At 41.5% G+C, this 20000-nt stretch overlaps 2 protein-coding genes across 2 annotated transcripts in view; both read right to left on the bottom strand.

Annotated features, from left to right (window-relative positions):
• The window catches only part of LOC140679624 (uncharacterized), a 56646-nt gene that overhangs the window by 34670 nt on the left and 1976 nt on the right, over nt 1–20000 (bottom strand). The window lies entirely within an intron of this gene.
• On the bottom strand, nt 8210–17678 carry LOC133619850 (uncharacterized). Its single transcript, XM_072915486.1, has 2 exons — nt 17660–17678; nt 8210–9852 (listed from the first exon to the last, which is right to left on the bottom strand). Exons 1-2 carry the CDS (start codon nt 17676–17678, stop codon nt 8756–8758), a joined length of 1116 nt encoding a protein of 371 aa, XP_072771587.1. The 3' UTR covers nt 8210–8755.

The raw sequence follows: 20000 nt of genomic DNA on the forward strand, positions 1-20000 counted from the left end.
GCGGGAGGCGGGGTACACCCTGGACAAGTAGCCACCTCATCACAGGGCCAACACAGATAGACAGACAACATTCACACACTAGGGACCATTTAGTGTTGCCAATCAACCTATCCCCAGGTGCATGTTAAACCCATTTACCATATATATATATATATATATATATATATATATATATATATATATATATATATATATATATATATATATATATTTATATTAGGGCTGCAACAACTAATCGATTAAATCGATTATAAAAATAGTTGGCGATTAATTTAGTTCAGTGCCGTGCGGTCACTAGAGGCAGGTGAGGCGGGGCCTCACCTGCCATCATGGAAAGAAAAAAAAAGTTAAAAAAAAGTAAATTGTTATATGTATCCAGTGATTATACTATAAAGTTATTTTCCATTTAACTTCACCAGTTTTAGATTATTTTTATTCAAAATTGCTGAATTTTCACATTTGCCGTTCAAATACTGAGAAGAGACGGTGCGGTGAAGAGCAGCCAGTTGAGGCACGTCACTCAATTGTGCCTCACCATGGATTGCGGACGCGGCTAACTGCTGGCCTGCTGTGCAGTGAGACCGTATTGCTATATGAATTATATTATACATTTCCATAGTTTAGTTAGCTGAGGTATATAATGTACAGTGTATTTTGTCAACAACTGTATGTGTGTAACGTATTTCTTGTGCTGAGCAATCATAAAACGGCTGCAAAAGACGCACTGGCAGTAATCCCGCCTCCTGCACCCCCGCCGTAGAATGTACCCCCTGACGGGAGTGATATATCAACTAAAGCCCACACTTAAACTTTCCACATGCAAGATTGAATCTATTTAAAAAAGTTATTTCATAAGAAGCCAAAAAGTGCAAAAACAATAATGTTCGTGTTGGAGGAGTTGTGAATGACTGCAGGGCCACAACATTAGGTACACCTGCAGACTGCAGGTGTACCTAATTCACAACTCCTCCAACACCAACATTATTGTTTTTGCACTTTTTGGCTTCTTATTAAATAACTTTTGTAACCTATTTTTATGGGCTTTTCTCTTTGTGATGTTAAGTTCCTGTTATGCGCTGTTATACAGTATATGTCTTGAGCTCTTATTTTGAAGGCGCTAAGAGCGGAAGTGATGACACGGAGTGGAGCGGAGGTTTTTGAAAGAAGGTAAATAAAGTGGTCCTCGTGTAAACTGGAGCCTCCGTGTTTGTTATTTCGTAGTTTCATACAGTATAGGCGACATTTATAAACCCTCGGTTACACTTTTTTAAATAGATTCAATCTTGCACGTGGAAAATTTAAGTGAGGGCTTTAGTTGTGGACTTCATTTATAAGTAAAGGTAAGACCATAATAACGTTTTTTTTATTAAATGTGCTTTTTTGTGTGCTACAGTTTTGTATGTGTAAAGTTAAAGTTAAGTTAAAGTACCAATGATTGTCACACACACACTAGGTGTGGTGAAATTTGTCCTCTGCATTTGACCCATCCCCTTGATCACCCCCTGGGAGGTGAGGGGAGCAGTGGGCAGCAGCGGCGCCGCGCCCGGGAATCATTTTTGGTGATTTAACTCCCAATTCCAAGCCTTGATGCTGAGTGCCAAGCGGGGAAGAATGCTGGTATGAGCTTTTAAACATAACCCGTTAACTGCTGCCAATCAAATGGTGAATAAGATACTCTTTAGGGTTCATATGTTTGTAAATCTGACTGTGATGAAGTCAGTGCCTCACCAGCCATCAACCTCACCGCACGTCACTGACATATATATATATATATATATATATATATATATATATATATATATATATATATATATATATATATATATATATATATATATTTGATCAAAGATATTTTGAATTTTAGCTATTTAAGGAAAAATACGTTTTTATGATACATATTTCAGGTGCCGAACATTCATAGATCCAAAAATATATTTTGCTTTGTAAAAACAGATTTTGAACAGAAATAAAAATAAAATAAATTTGCTTTGGTAACTTTCTTTGATTTTATGAGCCGTGACACTTGTGGAGAACTTTCCAGTAATCCAAAGTTGACAGTAATGAAATGATTCTTGTTCTTTATTACCTCCAATCCTCTGCACGTTGATGTAGACATGTGGTCCAGTCTTCTCTTCACACCTCTTACTCTTCCCCAACATCTCTTCTTTCACATCATTCTTTTCTTTACACAAGCGCTTGTTTTGCTCTTCCACTTTCTTCATTTGACTTTTGCATTCTTTCATCTCCTCTGATGTGAACTCCACTGCCTTCTTCAAGCTAACAATCATGGCGGTCCTTTGTTTACGTTCTTCAACATAGTCGGCTAACTTTTCGTCAACGCTCTTTTCAGTCAGAATTTTTTTTTCGTTGGAAACTTCAACTCGTTCACCTTCATGTGCAGTTTTCGTCTTTATCTCCGTTGGTGATTTGCTGGAAGTTGATTCTCTTTCATGTTCTTTTTTAGCGGACGTCGCCATCTTAGCATAGCAGTAGTCGTCCATCTTCTATCACGTCTTCAATCTTCACTTCAGGTAACACTCCACCGCTGCAAACTCAACCTGCGTTCCGTGGTCTTCATAAAGACGAATCGTTAAGAATATATATGGCGGGTGGATCGCAAAAACGTCTTTAGGACGCCGCAGTCGCCCAGTCCGCCATCTTGTTGACCGCGAAAGTAGTCCGTCAGTTTGCGCATGCGCCAAAAATCAGCACATTCCGCTTCCTACTTTACGGCAGTATTTTTCAAAATATAAGCATTTTAATACATTTTTTTTTAAAACAACCGAGTGCCTATGTAACATACCCTTGTAAATAGAATATCATTTTATTTGGTGTGCTGTAATTATTTCGTCATTCTATTTGCACTACAACGGGGGTGTCCAAACTTTTTCCACCAAGGTCCGCATCATACTTGCCAACCTTGAGACCTCCGATTTCGGGAGGTGGGGGGTGGGGGCGTGGTCGGGGGTGGGACAGGGCGTGGTTGGGGGCGTGGTTAAGAGGGGAGGAGTATATTGACAGCTAGAATTCACCAAGTATTTCATACATTTATATATATATATATATATATATATATATATATATATATATATATATATATATATATATATATATATATATATATATATATATATATATATATACAGGTAAAAGCCAGTAAATTAGAATATTTTGAAAAACTTGATTTATTTCAGTAATTGCATTCAAAAGGTGTAACTTGTACATTATATTTATTCATTGCACACAGACTGATGCATTCAAATGTTTATTTCATTTAATTTTGATGATTTGAAGTGGCAACAAATGAAAATCCAAAATGTATATATATATATATATATATATATATATATCTACATCCTGAAAATATGCAAACAAAACTGTGTTTAGATAAATGATACTTCAAACTTGCATAAATAAATATTAAGGAATATAACATAACTCGGCTTCTGGAGCTTCAAAATGCAATGAATAAAATGCCAAAGTTGTTGATAAACAAGCAATTATTTTAATAATTAAATATGGTCATTTTAAATGAATTATTATGATCATTTAAAATTAATTATTTCAAATATGTTTATTTGAATGTATAATTCTAATGCCTGGATGTAATAAGGAGTCAGAAAAAATACAAATGAAAATACAATTAATTTTGATGTTTTTAGCAAAATATAGTAAACATTCATTTAGTTTTTCTTTTTTTTAAAATTAATAAATATATTTATTTTTAGGTAAGATAAACATAATAATGCAATTTATCTCTAGTCTGGATGATTTAGTTCTTGTCACCCTGTTGTCCTCCCGTCGTGTAAAAAGGCTGTCCTCACTCACGTCCGCATGAAAATCGGGAGAATATTTGTCCCGGGAGGTTTTCGGGAGAGGCGCTGAAATTCGGGAGTCTCCCGGAAAATTCGGGAGGGTTGGCAAGTATGGTCCGCATACTGAAAAGTCAAATCATGCGAGGGTCATTTTATATTTTTATTTTGTAAAATATAAAATGCTAAAAAAAACAAAAAAACAACACATATACTTTGTGTCTAAAGACAATAATTTGTGTCTGTTTTGTGGATGACGAAACGTATTATTAGTTATTGGTCTCCAAATTTCAGCTTTTTATTTATTATTTTTACTTTTCTTATTCTATTCATTTTCTTCACCAATTTGCTGAAGGCCGACAAAACCCGAGCATCGGGCTGCAAATGGCCCTCGGGCCTCACTTTAGACACCTCTTAAAATACAAGAACACATTGTATTCTATTTTTCATATTTATTGTAATCTATTTTTGATCCATTCCTTTATTAACCTATGCTATTTGCTGTATGTCCTATTATATTGCAGGGCCGGCCCGTGGCATAGGCCGTATAGGCAAATGCTAAGGGCGCCGTCTATCAGGGGGCGCCACGCCAGTGCCACAAATGTTGGAGAAAAAAAAAAAAAAAAAAGAAAGTTGGTACTATTATTTCTAAATACAAAAAATAATCTCACGTTAATTAAAATGCAAAGTAAAGCCTATTTAATAGAAATATTATTTGTTACAACATTACGCCCCCCCCCCCCCTTCCCGTATCATGACTCTTTTTGGACGTCACCACATCAAAAAATCAACACAAGATGTCAAAACGGCCAAAACTGTCAGGTGCCCAAGAAAGAAAAAAGAGAAAAGAAGAGGAGTAGAAACGAGAAAAGACAGAGGTAGCAGGTAGGTAACGTTAGCCTACATTAAATTATTTGTCTGTTACAGAATGTGATAGTAACCTGGCTTGTTAGCATTAAGCTAATGTTACATGATTCGGCAATTGCTAATCAATAAATAGCTAGTTCTGTTTTAACGTCGGGTTAATATTGTGGAGGGGGCTAAATTGTTATGGAAAATAATAATGTAACGTTAGGTAATTACTGTACTCCCACCTTACATTCCTCAGGTATTAGATCTTTTAAGCAGGTGTTTTTTGTTTACATTGTTATTGCCTTCTGGTTAGCTAATGTTTGCCCTGCAGGTAATAGTCACTTGTCCACCCCTTTATATATTAGGTATAGTTGTAAGTAAAAAAAAAAGGTCAAAGATAAAGCTATTCGGTTTCTTGTGAGGGGGGGGGGGGGGCGCCACCTAAAATCTTGCCTAGGGCGCCAGATTGGTTAGTTGTAAAGTTTTGACTGTAAAATATTGCAATGATTATGCACAGGGGCGCCGAAAAGGGGGGGTAAAGGAGACGGATTCTAGGGGCCCATGATGGAGGGGGGCCCAGAGAGGCCCCTAATGATGATGAAATTATAATACAGAAAAAATAATGACACTGTGTTGGGGGCCCTGTAAAGATTCTTTTCATGGGGCCCAAAAATCCCTAGTGGCGCCCCTGATTATGCATGTACTATTGTTCTTATCATAACCCAATCTAAACGTGTATAAACACATTACTGTCTGAACAACTAAGATATTCAATTGTGCACATTGAACCTACAGACTGTGCTCTCTTAGACCTGAGTGATGAATATAAACACTTGTTTAACTTCATCTTTATTTCAATAACAAAGCGATACAAAACAACACAATCTTTCAGAACAGAATCAATGTGATCATAAAATCTAATAATTTTCAAAATGTGGTCATAAGAAAAATATCTTCAGTAGTTGTCAGACCATACTTGCCAACATTGAGACCTCCGATTTCGGGAGGTGGGGGATGGGGGCGTGGTCGGGGGTGGGGCAGGGCGTGGTTAAGAGGGGAGGAGTATATTGACAGCTAGAATTCACCAAGTCAAGTATTTCATATATATATATATATATATATATATATATATATACATCCTGAAAATATGCGAACAAAACTGTGTTTAGATAATTGATACTTCAAACTTGCATAAATAAATCTTAAGGAATATAACCTAACTTGGCTTCTGAGAGCTTCAAAATGTAATGAATAAAATGCTAACGTTGTTGATAAACAGGCAATTATTTTAATAATTAAATATGGTCATTTTAAATGAATTATTATGATAATTTAAAAATAACTATTTCAAATATTTTTATTTTAATGTATAATTCTAATGCCTTGATGTAATAAGGAGTCAGAAAAAATACAAATAAAAATACAATAAATGTTGATGTTTTTAGCAAAATATAGTAAAAATTTATTTTTTTATTTAAAAAAAAATTAATAAATATATTTATTTTTAGGTAAGATAAACATAATAATACAATTGATCTCTTGTTTGGATGATTTAGTTCTTCTCACCCTGTTGTCCTCCCGTCATGAAAAAAGGCTGTCCTCACTCAGGTCCGCATGGAGTTGGAGGGGGCGTGGCTTCCAGCTACTGCTGAAAATCGGGAGATTTTCGGGAGAATATTTGTCCTGGGAGGTTTTCGGGAGAGGCGCTGAATTTCGGGAGTCTCCCGGAAAATTCGGGAGGGTTGGCAAGTATGATATTATCATACTTTCCAAACATGTTTTATCTAAATAGAAATAAACACTGAAATATCTGCTTGACTTATAATTTTACAGTAAACTACCCATCAAATTAATAAAAAATGACAATACATTTTACGGTGTCCTTTACAGCATATTACTGTAAATTTAAAAAAAAACCTACCAATTTTTTGCATTAAAATTCTGTTGCCATAATTTTACTGTAAAATCTTGCTTTTAACGGTGATTTACTGTCAATGGAAAAACGATACATTCGTTTTTACGGTAGAAAAACTGGCAGCTAAGATGCCAGAATAAAAAAAATAACATGTACTGTCTTTCCATGAACAATATCATGTTGTAAATTTAACACAAAAATTCGGGCAAATAAGCAAAACCAAAAAAAGAGTGCTCCTGTTTTTCCATTTGCCGTAAAATGTTGTGAAAAAAAACAAACAAATTATCTTTTACAGTTAAATGTTGTAAATGTAAAGTTTTGACTGTAAAATCCACAGTACACTTAGAACAATTTATATAATTAATAATGAAATCCAGAGGAAAATTCATACATTATTCACTGTTACAAACGGCCCTCTGATGGCAGCCATAACTGCCATGTGGCCCTCAATGAAAATAACTTTGACGCCGCTGCTATAAAAGCACCATCACATGATGATTATGTAAATGTCAACAAGAAACATATTTAATAGGATCAGTGTAGAGATTTTTTTATCCTGCACTACCATGAGCTTATGTAACGAAATTCTGTTCTTATCTGTGCTGTAAAGTTCAAATTTGAATGACAATTAAAAAAAAAAAAAAAAGGAAGTCTAAGATCATATGTGATGTGCAAATGTAATGAACAACATTGTAGTGATGTGTCCTGCTTCAACACATGATTCTTACATTCTAAGTAACAGCACGGTTGGGAACAGACTACAAGCTGGCATTGTGTGGGATGGCTGGCTTCTTGGTGACTACCGTATTTTTCGGAGTATAAGTCGCACCGGAGTATAAGTCGCACCTGCCGAAAATGCATAATAAAAAAGGAAAAAAACATATATAAGTCGCACTGGAGCCCGGCCAAACTATGAAAAAAACTGCGCCTTATAGTCCGAAAAATACGGTACATTTATTTATGGCATTGTCCTAATATTACACAGATGACATGGGGTCATGAGGATATACATTTACCGTATTTTCCGCACTATTAGCCGCACCTAAAAACCACAAATTTACTCAAAAGCTGACAGTGCGGCTTATAACCCGGTGCGCTTTATATATGGATTAATATTAAGATTCATTTTCATAAAGTTTCGGTCTCGCAACTACGGTAAACAGCCGCCATCTTTTTTCCCCGTAGAAGAGGAAGTGCTTCTTCTTCTACGCAAGCAACCGCCAAGGTAAGCACCCGCCCCCATAGAACAGGAAGCGCTTCTTCTTCTACTGTAAGAAACCACCCGCCCGCGTAGAAGAAGAAGAAGAAGCGCGCGGATATTACGTTTCATTTCCTTTGTGTGTTTACATCTGTAAAGACCACAAAATGGCTCCTACTAAGCGACCGGTTCATGAAAAGACGCAATCTCTCCATCCGCACACGGACTACTATTTCACAGCAACTGCCTAAAGACTTTCAAGAAAAGTTGGCTACTTTCCGTGCATATTGTAAAAACAAGATAGCTGAAAAAAAGATCCGGCCAGAGAACATTATCAACATGGACGAGGTTCCACTGACTTTTGATATTTCTGTGAACCGCACTGTGGATACAACGGGAGCACGTACGGTGAATATTCGCACCACAGGGAATGAGAAGTCATCCTTCACTGTGGTTCTAGCTTGCCATGCTAATGGCCAGAAACTTCCACCCATGGTGATATTCAAAAGGAAGACCTTGCCAAAAGAGACCTTTCCAGCCGGCGTCATCATAAAAGCTAACTCGAAGGGATGGATGGATGAAGAAAAGATGAGCGAGTGGTTAAGGTAAGTTTACGCGAAGAGGCCGGGTGGCTTTTTTCACGCAGCTCCGTCCATGTTGATATACGACTCCATGCGCGCCCACATCACGCTGGTTTTTAATATATTATTAAAGTTTGACTGACCTATCTGACTGTTTTTTTGACATTCCTTTAGCGCAGTTAGATGCGGCTTATAACACAGGGCGGCTTATAGGTGGACAAAGTTTTGAAATATGCCGTTCATTGAAGGCGCGGCTTATAACCCAGGGCGGCTTAAGGTGCGGAAAATACCAATTTGTATACAAATACCTCAAATATTTGTGAAAGAAGCAGTGAACGTATTTGATGAGATCCTGGGTTTGTGTGGACGCCGCCACGTATGAGCAACGTACCAGAAACTAAACAGCTGATTGGTTATTTCCCTCGTGTGTTGTGGTGTGTTTTAGTGCATCCACATGACTGTGGAATCTTTTGCCGCAGACTGAACAACTAAATGTTTTTTCTCCCGCGTGTCTTTTCATGTGTTTAGTCAAATTGCTGCTTTGACAAAAGCTTTTGTCACAAACTGAACAGTTAAATGTTTTTTCTCTCGTGTGCGTTCTCATATGTTTAGTCAAACTGCCCATTTGAGAAAAGCTTCTACCACAAACTGAACAAGGAAATGGTTTTTCTCCGGTGTGTATTCTCATGTGTTCAGTCAAACGCCTCTTTACGGGGAAACTTTTGCAACAAACTGAACAACTAAATGTTTTTTCTCTTGTGTGTTTTCTCATGTGCTGAAGCATAGAATTTTTGAGGGAAAAATTTCTACTGCACACCGAACAATTATATGCTTTTTCTCCTGTGTAAACTGAGCCATTCAATGTTTTTTCTTCTGTGTGCTTTCTCATGTGTGGAGTCAAACCGCTCTTTTGAGAAAAGCTTTTACCACAAATTAAACAACTAAATGGTTTTTCTCCTGTGTGTGTTCTCATGTGTTCAGTCAAATGGCTCTTTCTAGTAACCCTTTTACCACAAACTGAACATTTGTATGGTTTTTCTCCTGTGTGCGTTCTCGTGTGATAAATTAATTGGCTGTTTTTAGTAAAGTTTTTAGCACAAACCGAGCAGCTCAAACACGTTTTACTTTTCTTCTTTTTAGAGCATTCAGAGTGTTTGTTGTCAGTGTGAGTCCTCATATCGCCTTCACAGTCTGTATCGCTGCTCAAAGTGACTTCAACCTCGTCTTCAGCCTCACTATCTGATAGTGGAGCTAAGAGGTTGTCTACTTGTGGTTTCTCTTCATCATCTTCAGTCTTCACAGAGACAACAGTCGGTCGCAACTTGGTGAGATTATCTTCCTGTGGTCCTAGAAGACACTCTCCCGTCTGAGTGATCCAGAGTTCCTCCTCTTCCTTTTTAATGTGGGGTGGTTGTGGAGACTCCTGCTTCAGAGCGGAGCTCGCCCCTAACTGAGAGGGAAGTTCTTCTCGATCACAAATTGCCTGCCGGATGTCTGTGGGACACAAAAAACACTTGACACACTTTCTTCTATGTACTGTATGTGTGTGTAGTGTTTCATGGCCATTCATTTAGTGCCTTGCCAGAATGATGGATCAATGTTTACATGACTTGGATTAGACTCGGACAAATGAAGGTAAAATCACAGAAAATCGAAAACATCTGTTTGGATGGACATTAGGATACTACAAACTAGCAGTGGGGGGAAAAAATCAATATGGAAACATCCAATTATTTTGCCGAAGGACGGTGATGCTAATGTCTTACAGTAGAAGGCTAAGCTAGCTACACAACAAATTGAGCTAACATATAATTCACACATTTCTTACTTACCCTTTCATTGGCTCCTCCATTGCCATAAATAGTAGTCACTGAGCCCGCCATTAAAAGTAGTTTATTGGAAAGTCCATCTATACTGGCGCAGGTTTCTGAAGCACGAGTCTTAGAAGTGCTTTGCACAAATGACAAGGTGCATTGCCACGAATCATAAAAATTCAAAGTAAGGCCCTCTCTTACTATAGATCAGGGGTCGGCAACCCAAAATGTTGAAAGAGCCATATTGGACCAAAAATACAAAAAAAAATCTGTCTGGAGCCGCAAAAAATTAAAAGCCATATTACATACAGATAGTGTGTCATGAGATATACATTGAATTAAGAGGACTTAAAGCAAACTAAATGACCTCAAATATAGCTACAAATGAGGCATTATGATGCAATATGTACATATAGCTAGCCTAAATAGCATGTTAGCATTGATTAGCTTGCAGTCATGCAGTGACCAAGTATGTCAAGTCAATAACATCAACAAAACTCACCTTTCATGCACAACCTTAAAAGTTTGGTGGACAAAATGAGACAGAAAAAGAAGTGGCATAAAACACGTCCTAGAAAGTCGGAGAAAGTTATACATGTAAACAAACTACGGTGGGTTCAGGGACCGCCAAAATTAGTAGGACAAAACGGCGCTCGCCAAATACTCGAATCAGTGAAGCATGTTTAATATAAACAGTGTGCTTTATAACAATTAGGGAGGTTTGTGTCATGTTTGTCCTCCTACAGAAACCATATTAAAACAAAAAATATATATTTTTCCCCTCATCTTTTTCCATTTTTCATACATTTTTGAAAAAGCTCCGGAGAGCCACTAGGGCGGCGCTAATGGCTCTAGAGCCGCGGGTTGCCGACCCCTGCTATGGACATACTTGCCAACCTTGAGACCTCCAATTTCGGGAGGTGGGGGGTGGGGGGGGGGAGGGCGTGGCTAAGAGGGGAGGAGTATATTTACAGCTAGAATTCACCAAGTCAAGTATTTCATGTATATATATATATATATATATATATATATATATATATATATATATATAAACATATAATAAAATAAATATATATATATATATATATATACTAGAGATGCGCGGATAGGCAATTATTTCATCCGCAACCGCATCAGAAAGTCGTCAACCATCCGCCATCCACCCGATCTAACATTTAATCAGAACCGCATCCGCCCGCACCCGCCCGTTGTTATATATCTAATATAGACGATGCAAGGCATTAGTGAGGTTATAAAGCTTTTGCCTGTTAAAGAAAGGAGACTGATCCAATGCAGCACAGACATTCGCGTGCCACGCTGTCACGACCCAGACGCACACCAGTGCGCAATCATATGGGAGCCGCGCTGAGCGCACCTTCAAGCGCGTCTCGCTGCCGGCGACGGCCGGGTATGGGCCCGACGCTCCAGCGCCATCCATTTTCAGGGCTAGTTGATTCGGCAGGTGGGTTGTTACACACTCCTTAGCGGGTTCCGACTTCCATGGCCACCGTCCTGCTGTCTATATCAACCAGGGTGAGCCCCACCCCTTTCGTGAGCGCACTGCGCGCGGAGTGACCCCTGTTACGCGCCCCCGGCAACAGGGGTGGCGGGCAGGTAAGCTGCGCGGGCGGAGCGCGCGGAGTGACCCCTGTTACGAGCCCCCGGCCACGGGGGTGGCGGGCAGGTAAGCTGTTTACCTGCTGCGCGTGACGCCGGCCGCGGCGAAGGCGGACGAGGCGGGGTGTCGGTGCGGTGGGCGCGGTGGTGACCCTGGACGTGCGTCGGGCCCTTCTCGCGGATCGCCTCAGCTACGGCTCCCGGACCCCGGCGAGGCGTCCCTTCTCCGCTCCGTAAAAGTGTCCATCTCTTTTCTTTTTTTTTCTTCTGTTGTGGCATATGCAGCAGGTGCCTGCTCGTTTTTCGTATGTGGGTAACAACATTTAACTATGTATATATATTTCCCAATTGGTTTAACTGCCACCCGCCTGAATCTATTTAAAATCTAATTTTTTTTTTCAACCGCCCGACCCGACCCGCGGATAAAATCTAATTTTTTTAAATATCATCCGCCCGATCCGCGGATAATCCGCGGATTCCGCGGTTGTGCCCGCAAACCGCGCATCTCTAATATATACATATACATATATATATATATATATATATATATATATATATATATATATATATATATATATATATATATATATATATATATCAAGAGGGACAGAGACAGCGCACAGTGCATGTGGATCACATGTTACCATGGCGAGAAAACATGGAGAGACTGCCAGTTATCTAGTCTCCACCAGTTGCAGAAAATGTGCCATCAGTACAACTGGACAGTGCTGTTTCACTTCCATCACCAGGACCATCAGTGAGTCAGACACAAACTAGTCTCATCATTGAACCAGATTCAAGGGCTGCTGAGTTGCCATCATCAGAACCCAGATCACCCACAACAAAAACCCCACCAGTGATCCGCAGTTACCCAGAAAGGTTTCGAGTACCACCAAAAAAACTGAATCTCTGAAGACAGTATACAAATCTGTGTTAAAGATGTACAAATACTGTTTGTATAATAAGCATGTTATTGTTTACAAATGAGGGTTAAGAGTTCAGTACTAAAAAAAAAAAAAGAATGTGGCTTAAGTACAGTTTTTTAATTGAGCTGCTGCATTTTTTGGTTGGGTTGTTTGGGTGATCTATGTTTGTCTGTTGCCATCTCCTGGTGAATGTTGGCTATAGCGTACTGGGGTTACTTTTTGGTTGGCCAACGATTTACGTGGTGTTGCGCACCTGACGTCAAGTGTGTGAGTCTGTTCTGAAGTCTACAGTAAAGAGACGTACTTCATCACCTCGCCTGGTTATTGCCTCCAACTCAATATATTACAACAACATTGCTCCATGCAGACTCTCCAGGTCCGCATGGAGCCGGAGGGGGCGTGGCCTCCAGGTCCGCCTGAATTTCGGGAGATTTTCAGGAGAAAATTTGCCCCGGGAGGTTTTCGGGAGAGGCGCTGAATTTCGGGAGTCTCCCGGAAAATCCGGGAGGGTTGGCAAGTGTGGCTATAGATGAAGCTGAAAGTTTGTGTTGTGACTTGTGCTGGTTAAAGCAAACCAACAACAGAGCATTTTCGGTCTTTGTGTCATACCATGGGCATTGTGTCTTTGGACTACAAATGCTCTCACATTAAATAAAATGGCGGACTAACCTCGGATTCAGGAGGAACAGTGTGGTTTTCGTCCTGGTCGTGGAACTGTGGACCAGCTCTATACTCTCGGCAGGGTCCTTGAGGGTGCATGGGAGTTTGCCCAACCAGTCTACATGTGCTTTGTGGACTTGGAGAAGGCATTCGACCGTGTACCCCGGGAAGTCCTGTGGGGAGTGCTCAGAGAGTATGGGGTAACGGACTGTCTTATTGTGGCAGTTCGCTCCCTGTATAATCAGTGCCAGAGCTTGGTCCGCATTGCCGGCAGTAAGTCGGACACGTTTCCAGTGAGGGTTGGACTCCGCCAAGGCTGCCCTTTGTCACCCATTCTGTTCATAACCTTTATGGACAGAATTTCTAGGCGCAGTCAAGGCGTTGAGGGGATCTGGTTTGGTGGCTGCAGGATTAGGTCTCTGCTATTTGCAGATGATGTGGTCCTGATGGCTTCCTCTGGCCAAGATCTTCAGCTCTCGCTGGATCGGTTCGCAGCCGAGTGTGAAGCGACTGGGGTGGGAATCAGCACCTCCAGTCCATGGTTCTCTCCCGGAAAAGGGTGGAGTGCCATCTCCGGGTTGGGGAGGAGATCTTGCCCCAAGTGGAGGAATTCAAGTACCTCGGAGTCTTGTTCACGAGTGGGGGAAGAGTGGATCGTGAGATCGACAGGCGGATCGGTGCGGCGTCTTCAGTAATGCGGACGCTGTATCGATCCGTTGTGGTGAAGAAGGAGCTGAGCCGGAAGGCAAAGCTCTCGATTTACCGGTCGATCTACGTTCCCATCCTCACCTATGGTCATGAGCTTTGGGTCATGACCGAAAGGACAAGATCACGGGTACAAGCGGCCGAAATGAGTTTCCTCCGCCGAGTGGCGGGGCTCTCCCTTAGAGATAGGGTGAGAAGCTCTGTCATCCGGGAGGAACTCAAAGTAAAGCCGCTGCTCCTCCACATCGAGAGGAGCCAGATGAGGTGGTTCGGGCATCTGGTCAGGATGCCACCCGAACGCCTCCCTAGGAAGGTGTTTCGGGCACGTCCGACCGGTAGGAGGCCACGGGGAAGACCCAGGACACGCTGGGAAGACTATCTCTCCCGGCTGGCCTGGGAACGCCTCGGGATCCCCCGGGAGGAGCTGGACGAAGTGGCTGGGGAGAGGGAAGTCTGGGCTTCCCTGCTTAAGCTGCTGCCCCCGCGACCCGACCTCGGATAAGCGGAAGAAGATGGATGGATGGATGGATGGACTAACGCAAAGGCCTTTGGGTTAGCCTTTACCATGTATAGAGATATCTTCAGATGTCACAGGTCTGAAAAACGCCACAGTACTGACAAATTCCAAAACGGACCGATTGGAGGATGCAGAAAGGAAGGTAAAATACTCTGTGGATATTCTGGATTGTAATCTCAGGGCATTCAATCGATCGCAATTGGACTGTTTGGTTTGTCTTAGAAGATGTTTCGCCTGTCATCCGAGTAGACTTCAAAAGCTCAGGCTCATAGACTTAGATTGGTCACATCTAGTCTTGCGGCAAAAACCTCGGTAGGCTTAATCAGTTCATGCTCATAGACTTATCAGCATAGACAGGCAAAGTCTTCAGGCCAAGACTCAGCTGTCTACCTGCACCTCAGAGAGAAACAGCACTCATTAGAGCACAACAATGAACAGATCCTGGACAGGAAGGACGAATGGTTCGAAAGAGGAATGAGGGAAGCCATCTATGTCAAGGTTGAAAAACCATCCCTGAACAGAGGGGGTGGCCTCCGACACCACCCATCTCCCACATACAACACTGTCCTTTCAACCATTCATAAAAGACTCTGCAATGTAGCCTCCAACAAATAACAGGAGTTAGAAACATTCCGGTCACAGAAGGTGACCAGAATGCCATTTTTTAAAGTTTGTTTACAACCGAATGAAATGCTAACGTAGGGCAGTGGTTCTCAACCTTTTTTCAGTGATGTACCCCCTGTGAACATTTTTTTTAATTCAAGTACCCCCGAATCAGAGCAAAGCATTTTTGGTTGAAAAAAAGAGATAAAGAAGTAAAATACAGCACTATGTCATCAGTTTCTGATTTATTACATTGTATAACAGTGCAAAATATTGCTCATTTGTAGTGGTCTTTCTTGAACTATTTGGAAAAAAAAGATATAAAAATAACTAAAAACTTGTTGAAAAATAAACAAGTGATTCAATTATAAATAAAGATTTCTACACATAGACGTAATCATCAACTTAAAGTGCCCTCTTTGGGGATTGTAATAGAGATCCATCTGGATTCATGAACTTAATTCTAAACACAAAAAAAGAAATCTTTAACATCAATATTTATGGAACATGTCCACAAAAAAATCGAGCTGACAACACTGAATATTGCATTGTTGCATTTCTTTTCGACAGACATTTTAGTGACAAACCTGAGCTTGTGCTTCACTGAGTTTATGTACTTACATTCATATTTTGTTGAAGTATTATTCAATAAATATATTTATAAAGGATTTTTGAATTGTTACTATTTTTAGAATATTTAAAAAAAATCTCACGTACCCCTTGGCATACCTTCAAGTACCCCCAGGGGTACGTGTACCCCCATTTGAGAACCACTGACGTAGGGGATTCTGACTATTTTGGACTGGTAGTAATAATAGATTTTATTTGTAAAAAAGCACTTTACATTGAGTAAACAACCTCAAAGTGCTACAGTGTATTAAAAAAACTATAAAATAAAAAGATAATAAAAATAAAACAAAATAAAAAGAAGAACATCCTAATAGCTAGAACTAGTATGTATATATCTAAAAAAAAGGGTTTTGTTTTTTTAAAAAAAAGAAGGGTTTTTAAAGGGGAACATTATCACCAGACCTATGTAAGCGTCAATATATACCTTGATGTTGCAGAAAAAAGGCCATATATTTTTTTAACCGATTTCCGAACTCTAAATGGGTGAATTTTGGCGAATTAAACGCCTTTCTATTATTCGCTCCCGGAGCGATGACGTCACAACGTGACGTCACATCGGGAAGCAATCCGCCATTTTCTCAAACACATTACAAACACCGAGTCAAATCAGCTCTGTTATTTTCCGTTTTTTCGACTGTTTTCCGTACCTTGGAGACATCATGCCTCGTCGGTGTGTTGTCGGAGGGTGTAACAACACCAACAGGGACGGATTCAAGTTGCACCAGTGGCCCAAAGATGCGAAACTGGCAAGAAATTGGACGAAATTTGTTCAAAATACGAGGGTGTGGGGAAAGCTGACGAAAATGGTCAGTCGTTTGTTCCGCACACTTTACCGACGAAAGCTATGCTATGACAGAGATGGCAAGAATGTGTGGATATCCTGCGACACTCAAAGCAGATGCATTTCCAACTGGACTGGACAGATCAGCTTTCAGGAAAAGAGAGCGGATGAGGGTATGTCTACAGAATATATTAATTGATGAAAACTGGGCTGTCTGCACTCTCAAATGTATTTCATATGCTGTAAACCTAGTTCATAGTTGTTAGTTTCCTTTAATGCCAAACAAACACATACCAATCGTTGGTTAGAAGGCGATCGCCGAATTCGTCCTCGCTTTCTCCCGTGTCGCTGGCTGTCGTGTCGTTTTCGTGGGTTTCGCTTGCATACGGTTCAAACCGATATGGCTCAATAGCTTCAGTTTCTTCTTCAATTTGGTTTTCGCTACCTGCCTCCACACTACAACCATCCGTTTCAATACATGCGTAATCTGTTGAATCGCTTAAGCCACTGAAATCCGAGTCTGAATCCGAGCTAATGTCGCTATAGCTTGCTGTTCTATGCGCCATGTTTGTTTGTATTGGCATCACTATGTGACGTCACAGGAAAATGGACGGGTGTATATAACGATGGTTAAAATCAGGCACTTTGAAGCTTTTTTTAGGGTGATGGGTAAAATTTTGAAAAAAACTTCGAAAAATAAAATAAGCCACTGGGAACTGATTTTTAATGGTTTTAACCCTTCTGAAATTGTGATAATGTTCCCCTTTAAGCCTTTTTTAAAAACATCCACAGTCTGTGGTGCCTTCAGGTGGTCAGGGAGAGCGTTCCCATTGTTCGTAGCTTTGTCCTCGGAGGTTAGAGGAGGTTACCCTGTCCGGCGCGGAGGTGTCGTGTGGAGGAATTGTAGTAGTAGTCGATCCACAGCGATCGTTCTGCCACACAATATATATACCTCAACGCTAATTAGGGGAAATTACACTTCAACGACTGCCGTTGGCTTTGCCAGTAGAACTGCTTGTTTTTGCATCAAAGCAGTTGTTTTTCTCACGACGATAGGGCAGAACCATCCTTGCCCAGACACACCATCCTGATTTTGGAGTATACATGTTTGGGTTCTTGACACCAGCCGCTAGACTAGATCTGACCAATCAAAGTCTATGAGCATGAACTGATGAAGCACACTCGGACGAGAGGCCAAACGTCTTCTAAGACAAACCAAACAGTCCAGTTGAATGCCCCGAGACTACAGAGACCTTGTTGAAATACTAACATTAGATTGCATCTCTAAATTCAGATGTGTAGACATGACAGAGTCTATTGTCAAAAAGAAGGGCTGGTAGTAACAATATGTAAAATTGCCATTAAGTTCATGAGTGTGTGTATATACTATTTAAACCCCCCCACCCCCCACTAAATTCTGACATATATCATCATCGGAAAAGGGTGGAGTGCCATCTCCCGGTTGGGGAGGAGACCCTGCTCCAAGTGGAGGAGTTCAAGTACCTCAGAGTCTTGTTCACGAGTGAGGGAAGAGTGGATGGTGAGATCGACAGGCAGGTGCGGCGTCTTCAGTAATGCGGACGCTGCATTGATCCGTTGTGGTGAAGAAGGAGCTGAGCCGGAAGGCAAAGCTCTCAATTTACCGGCCGATCTACGTTCCCATCCTCACCTATGGTCATGAGCTTTGGGTTATGACCAAAAGGACAAGATCACGGGTACAAGCGGCCGAAATGAGTTTCCTCCGCCGGGTGGTGGGTCTCTCCCTTAGAGATAGGGTGAGAAGCTCTGCCATCCGGGGGGAGCTCAAAGTAAAGCCACATGGAGAGGAGCCAGATGAGGTGGTTCGGGCATCTGGTCGGGATGCCACCCGAACGTCTCCCTAGGGAGGTGTTTAGGGCACGTCCGACCGGTAGGAGGCCACGGGGAAGACCCAGGACACGTTGGGGAGACTATGTCTACCGGCTGGCCTGGGAACGCCTCGGGATCCCCCGGGAGGAGCTGGACGAAGTGGCTGGGGAGAGGGAAGTCAGGGCTTCTCTGCTTAGGCTGCTGCCCCCGTTACCCCACCTCGGATAAGCGGAAGAAGATGGATGGATGAATGGATGGATCATCATCGGAATATAGGAGGATATATATTTGTGTACATATCCATCCATCCATTTTCTACTGCTTGTCCCTTCAGGGCAACAGGGGGCTGGAGCCTATCCCAGCTGCCCTCAAACAGAAGGTGGTGTACACCCTAGACCAGCGGCTCTTTGATCACTCTGATGCAGCTCAGCTGCATATTTGCCAACCCTCCCAAATTTTTCCGGGAGACTCCCGAATTTCAGTGCCCCTCCCGAAAACCTCCCGGGGCAACCATTCTCCCGATTTTCACCCGGACAACAATATTGAGGGCGTGCCGTGATGGCACTGCCTTTAGCGTCCTCTACGACCTGTCGTCGCATCCGCATTTTCACCATACAAACAGCGTGCTAGGTCCAGTCACATGTTGTATGTGGCTTCTGCAGACACACGTAAGTGACTGCAAGGCATACTTGGTCAACAGCCATACAGGTCACACTGAGGGTGGCCGTACAAACAACTTTAAAACTGTTACAAATAGGCGCCACACTGTGAACCCACACCAAACAACAACATCCGCACCGTAACACAACATAAACACAACAGAACAAATACCTAGAATCCCTTGCAGCCCAAATTCTTCCGGGCTACAATATACCCCCGCTACCACCAAACCCCAACATCGCACACGCCTCACAGATGAGAGTTTACAATCCCGTGTGAAGATAAAGGTGACGTCATACAGGAGACGCTGCGGTTCAGGAGCAGAAATCACATTGACCAAGTATGTTAATTTCCTATAATTTCGCATATATTCACATTTTTTAATTGTTCAGTGAAATAGACATTTTATTATTCAGGTTGGCAGCAGACTGCACGGCGCCAGTAACAGAATGACGGCACAGAGAAAGAGGGCGGCATTTTTGGTTCTCTGCCAGTGGATAATTTAAGTTTGGCGTTTTGTTTTTTCATTACTACAAGGAGGACTTAAATAGACATGAAGTATTTTACTCATACTTACCAACCCTCCCGGATTTTCCGGGAGACTTCCGAAGTTCAGCGCCTCTCCCGAAAACCTCCCGGGACAGATTTTCTCCCGAAAATCTCCCGAAATTCATGCGGACCTGAGTGACGTGTCGACAGCCTGCTTCCACGTCCGCTTTCCCACAATATAAACAGCGTGCCTGCCCAATGACGTTATAACTGTAGAATGATCGAGGGCGAGTTCTTGGTTTCTTATGTGGGTTTATTGTTAGGCAGTTTCATTAACGTCCTCCCAGCGCGGCAACAACACACAACAACAGCAGTCACGTTTTCGTCTGCCG

The sequence above is a fragment of the Nerophis lumbriciformis genome, linkage group LG20 (genome assembly GCF_033978685.3).
Source record: "Nerophis lumbriciformis linkage group LG20, RoL_Nlum_v2.1, whole genome shotgun sequence".
Taxonomy (NCBI): Eukaryota; Metazoa; Chordata; class Actinopteri; order Syngnathiformes; family Syngnathidae; genus Nerophis; species Nerophis lumbriciformis.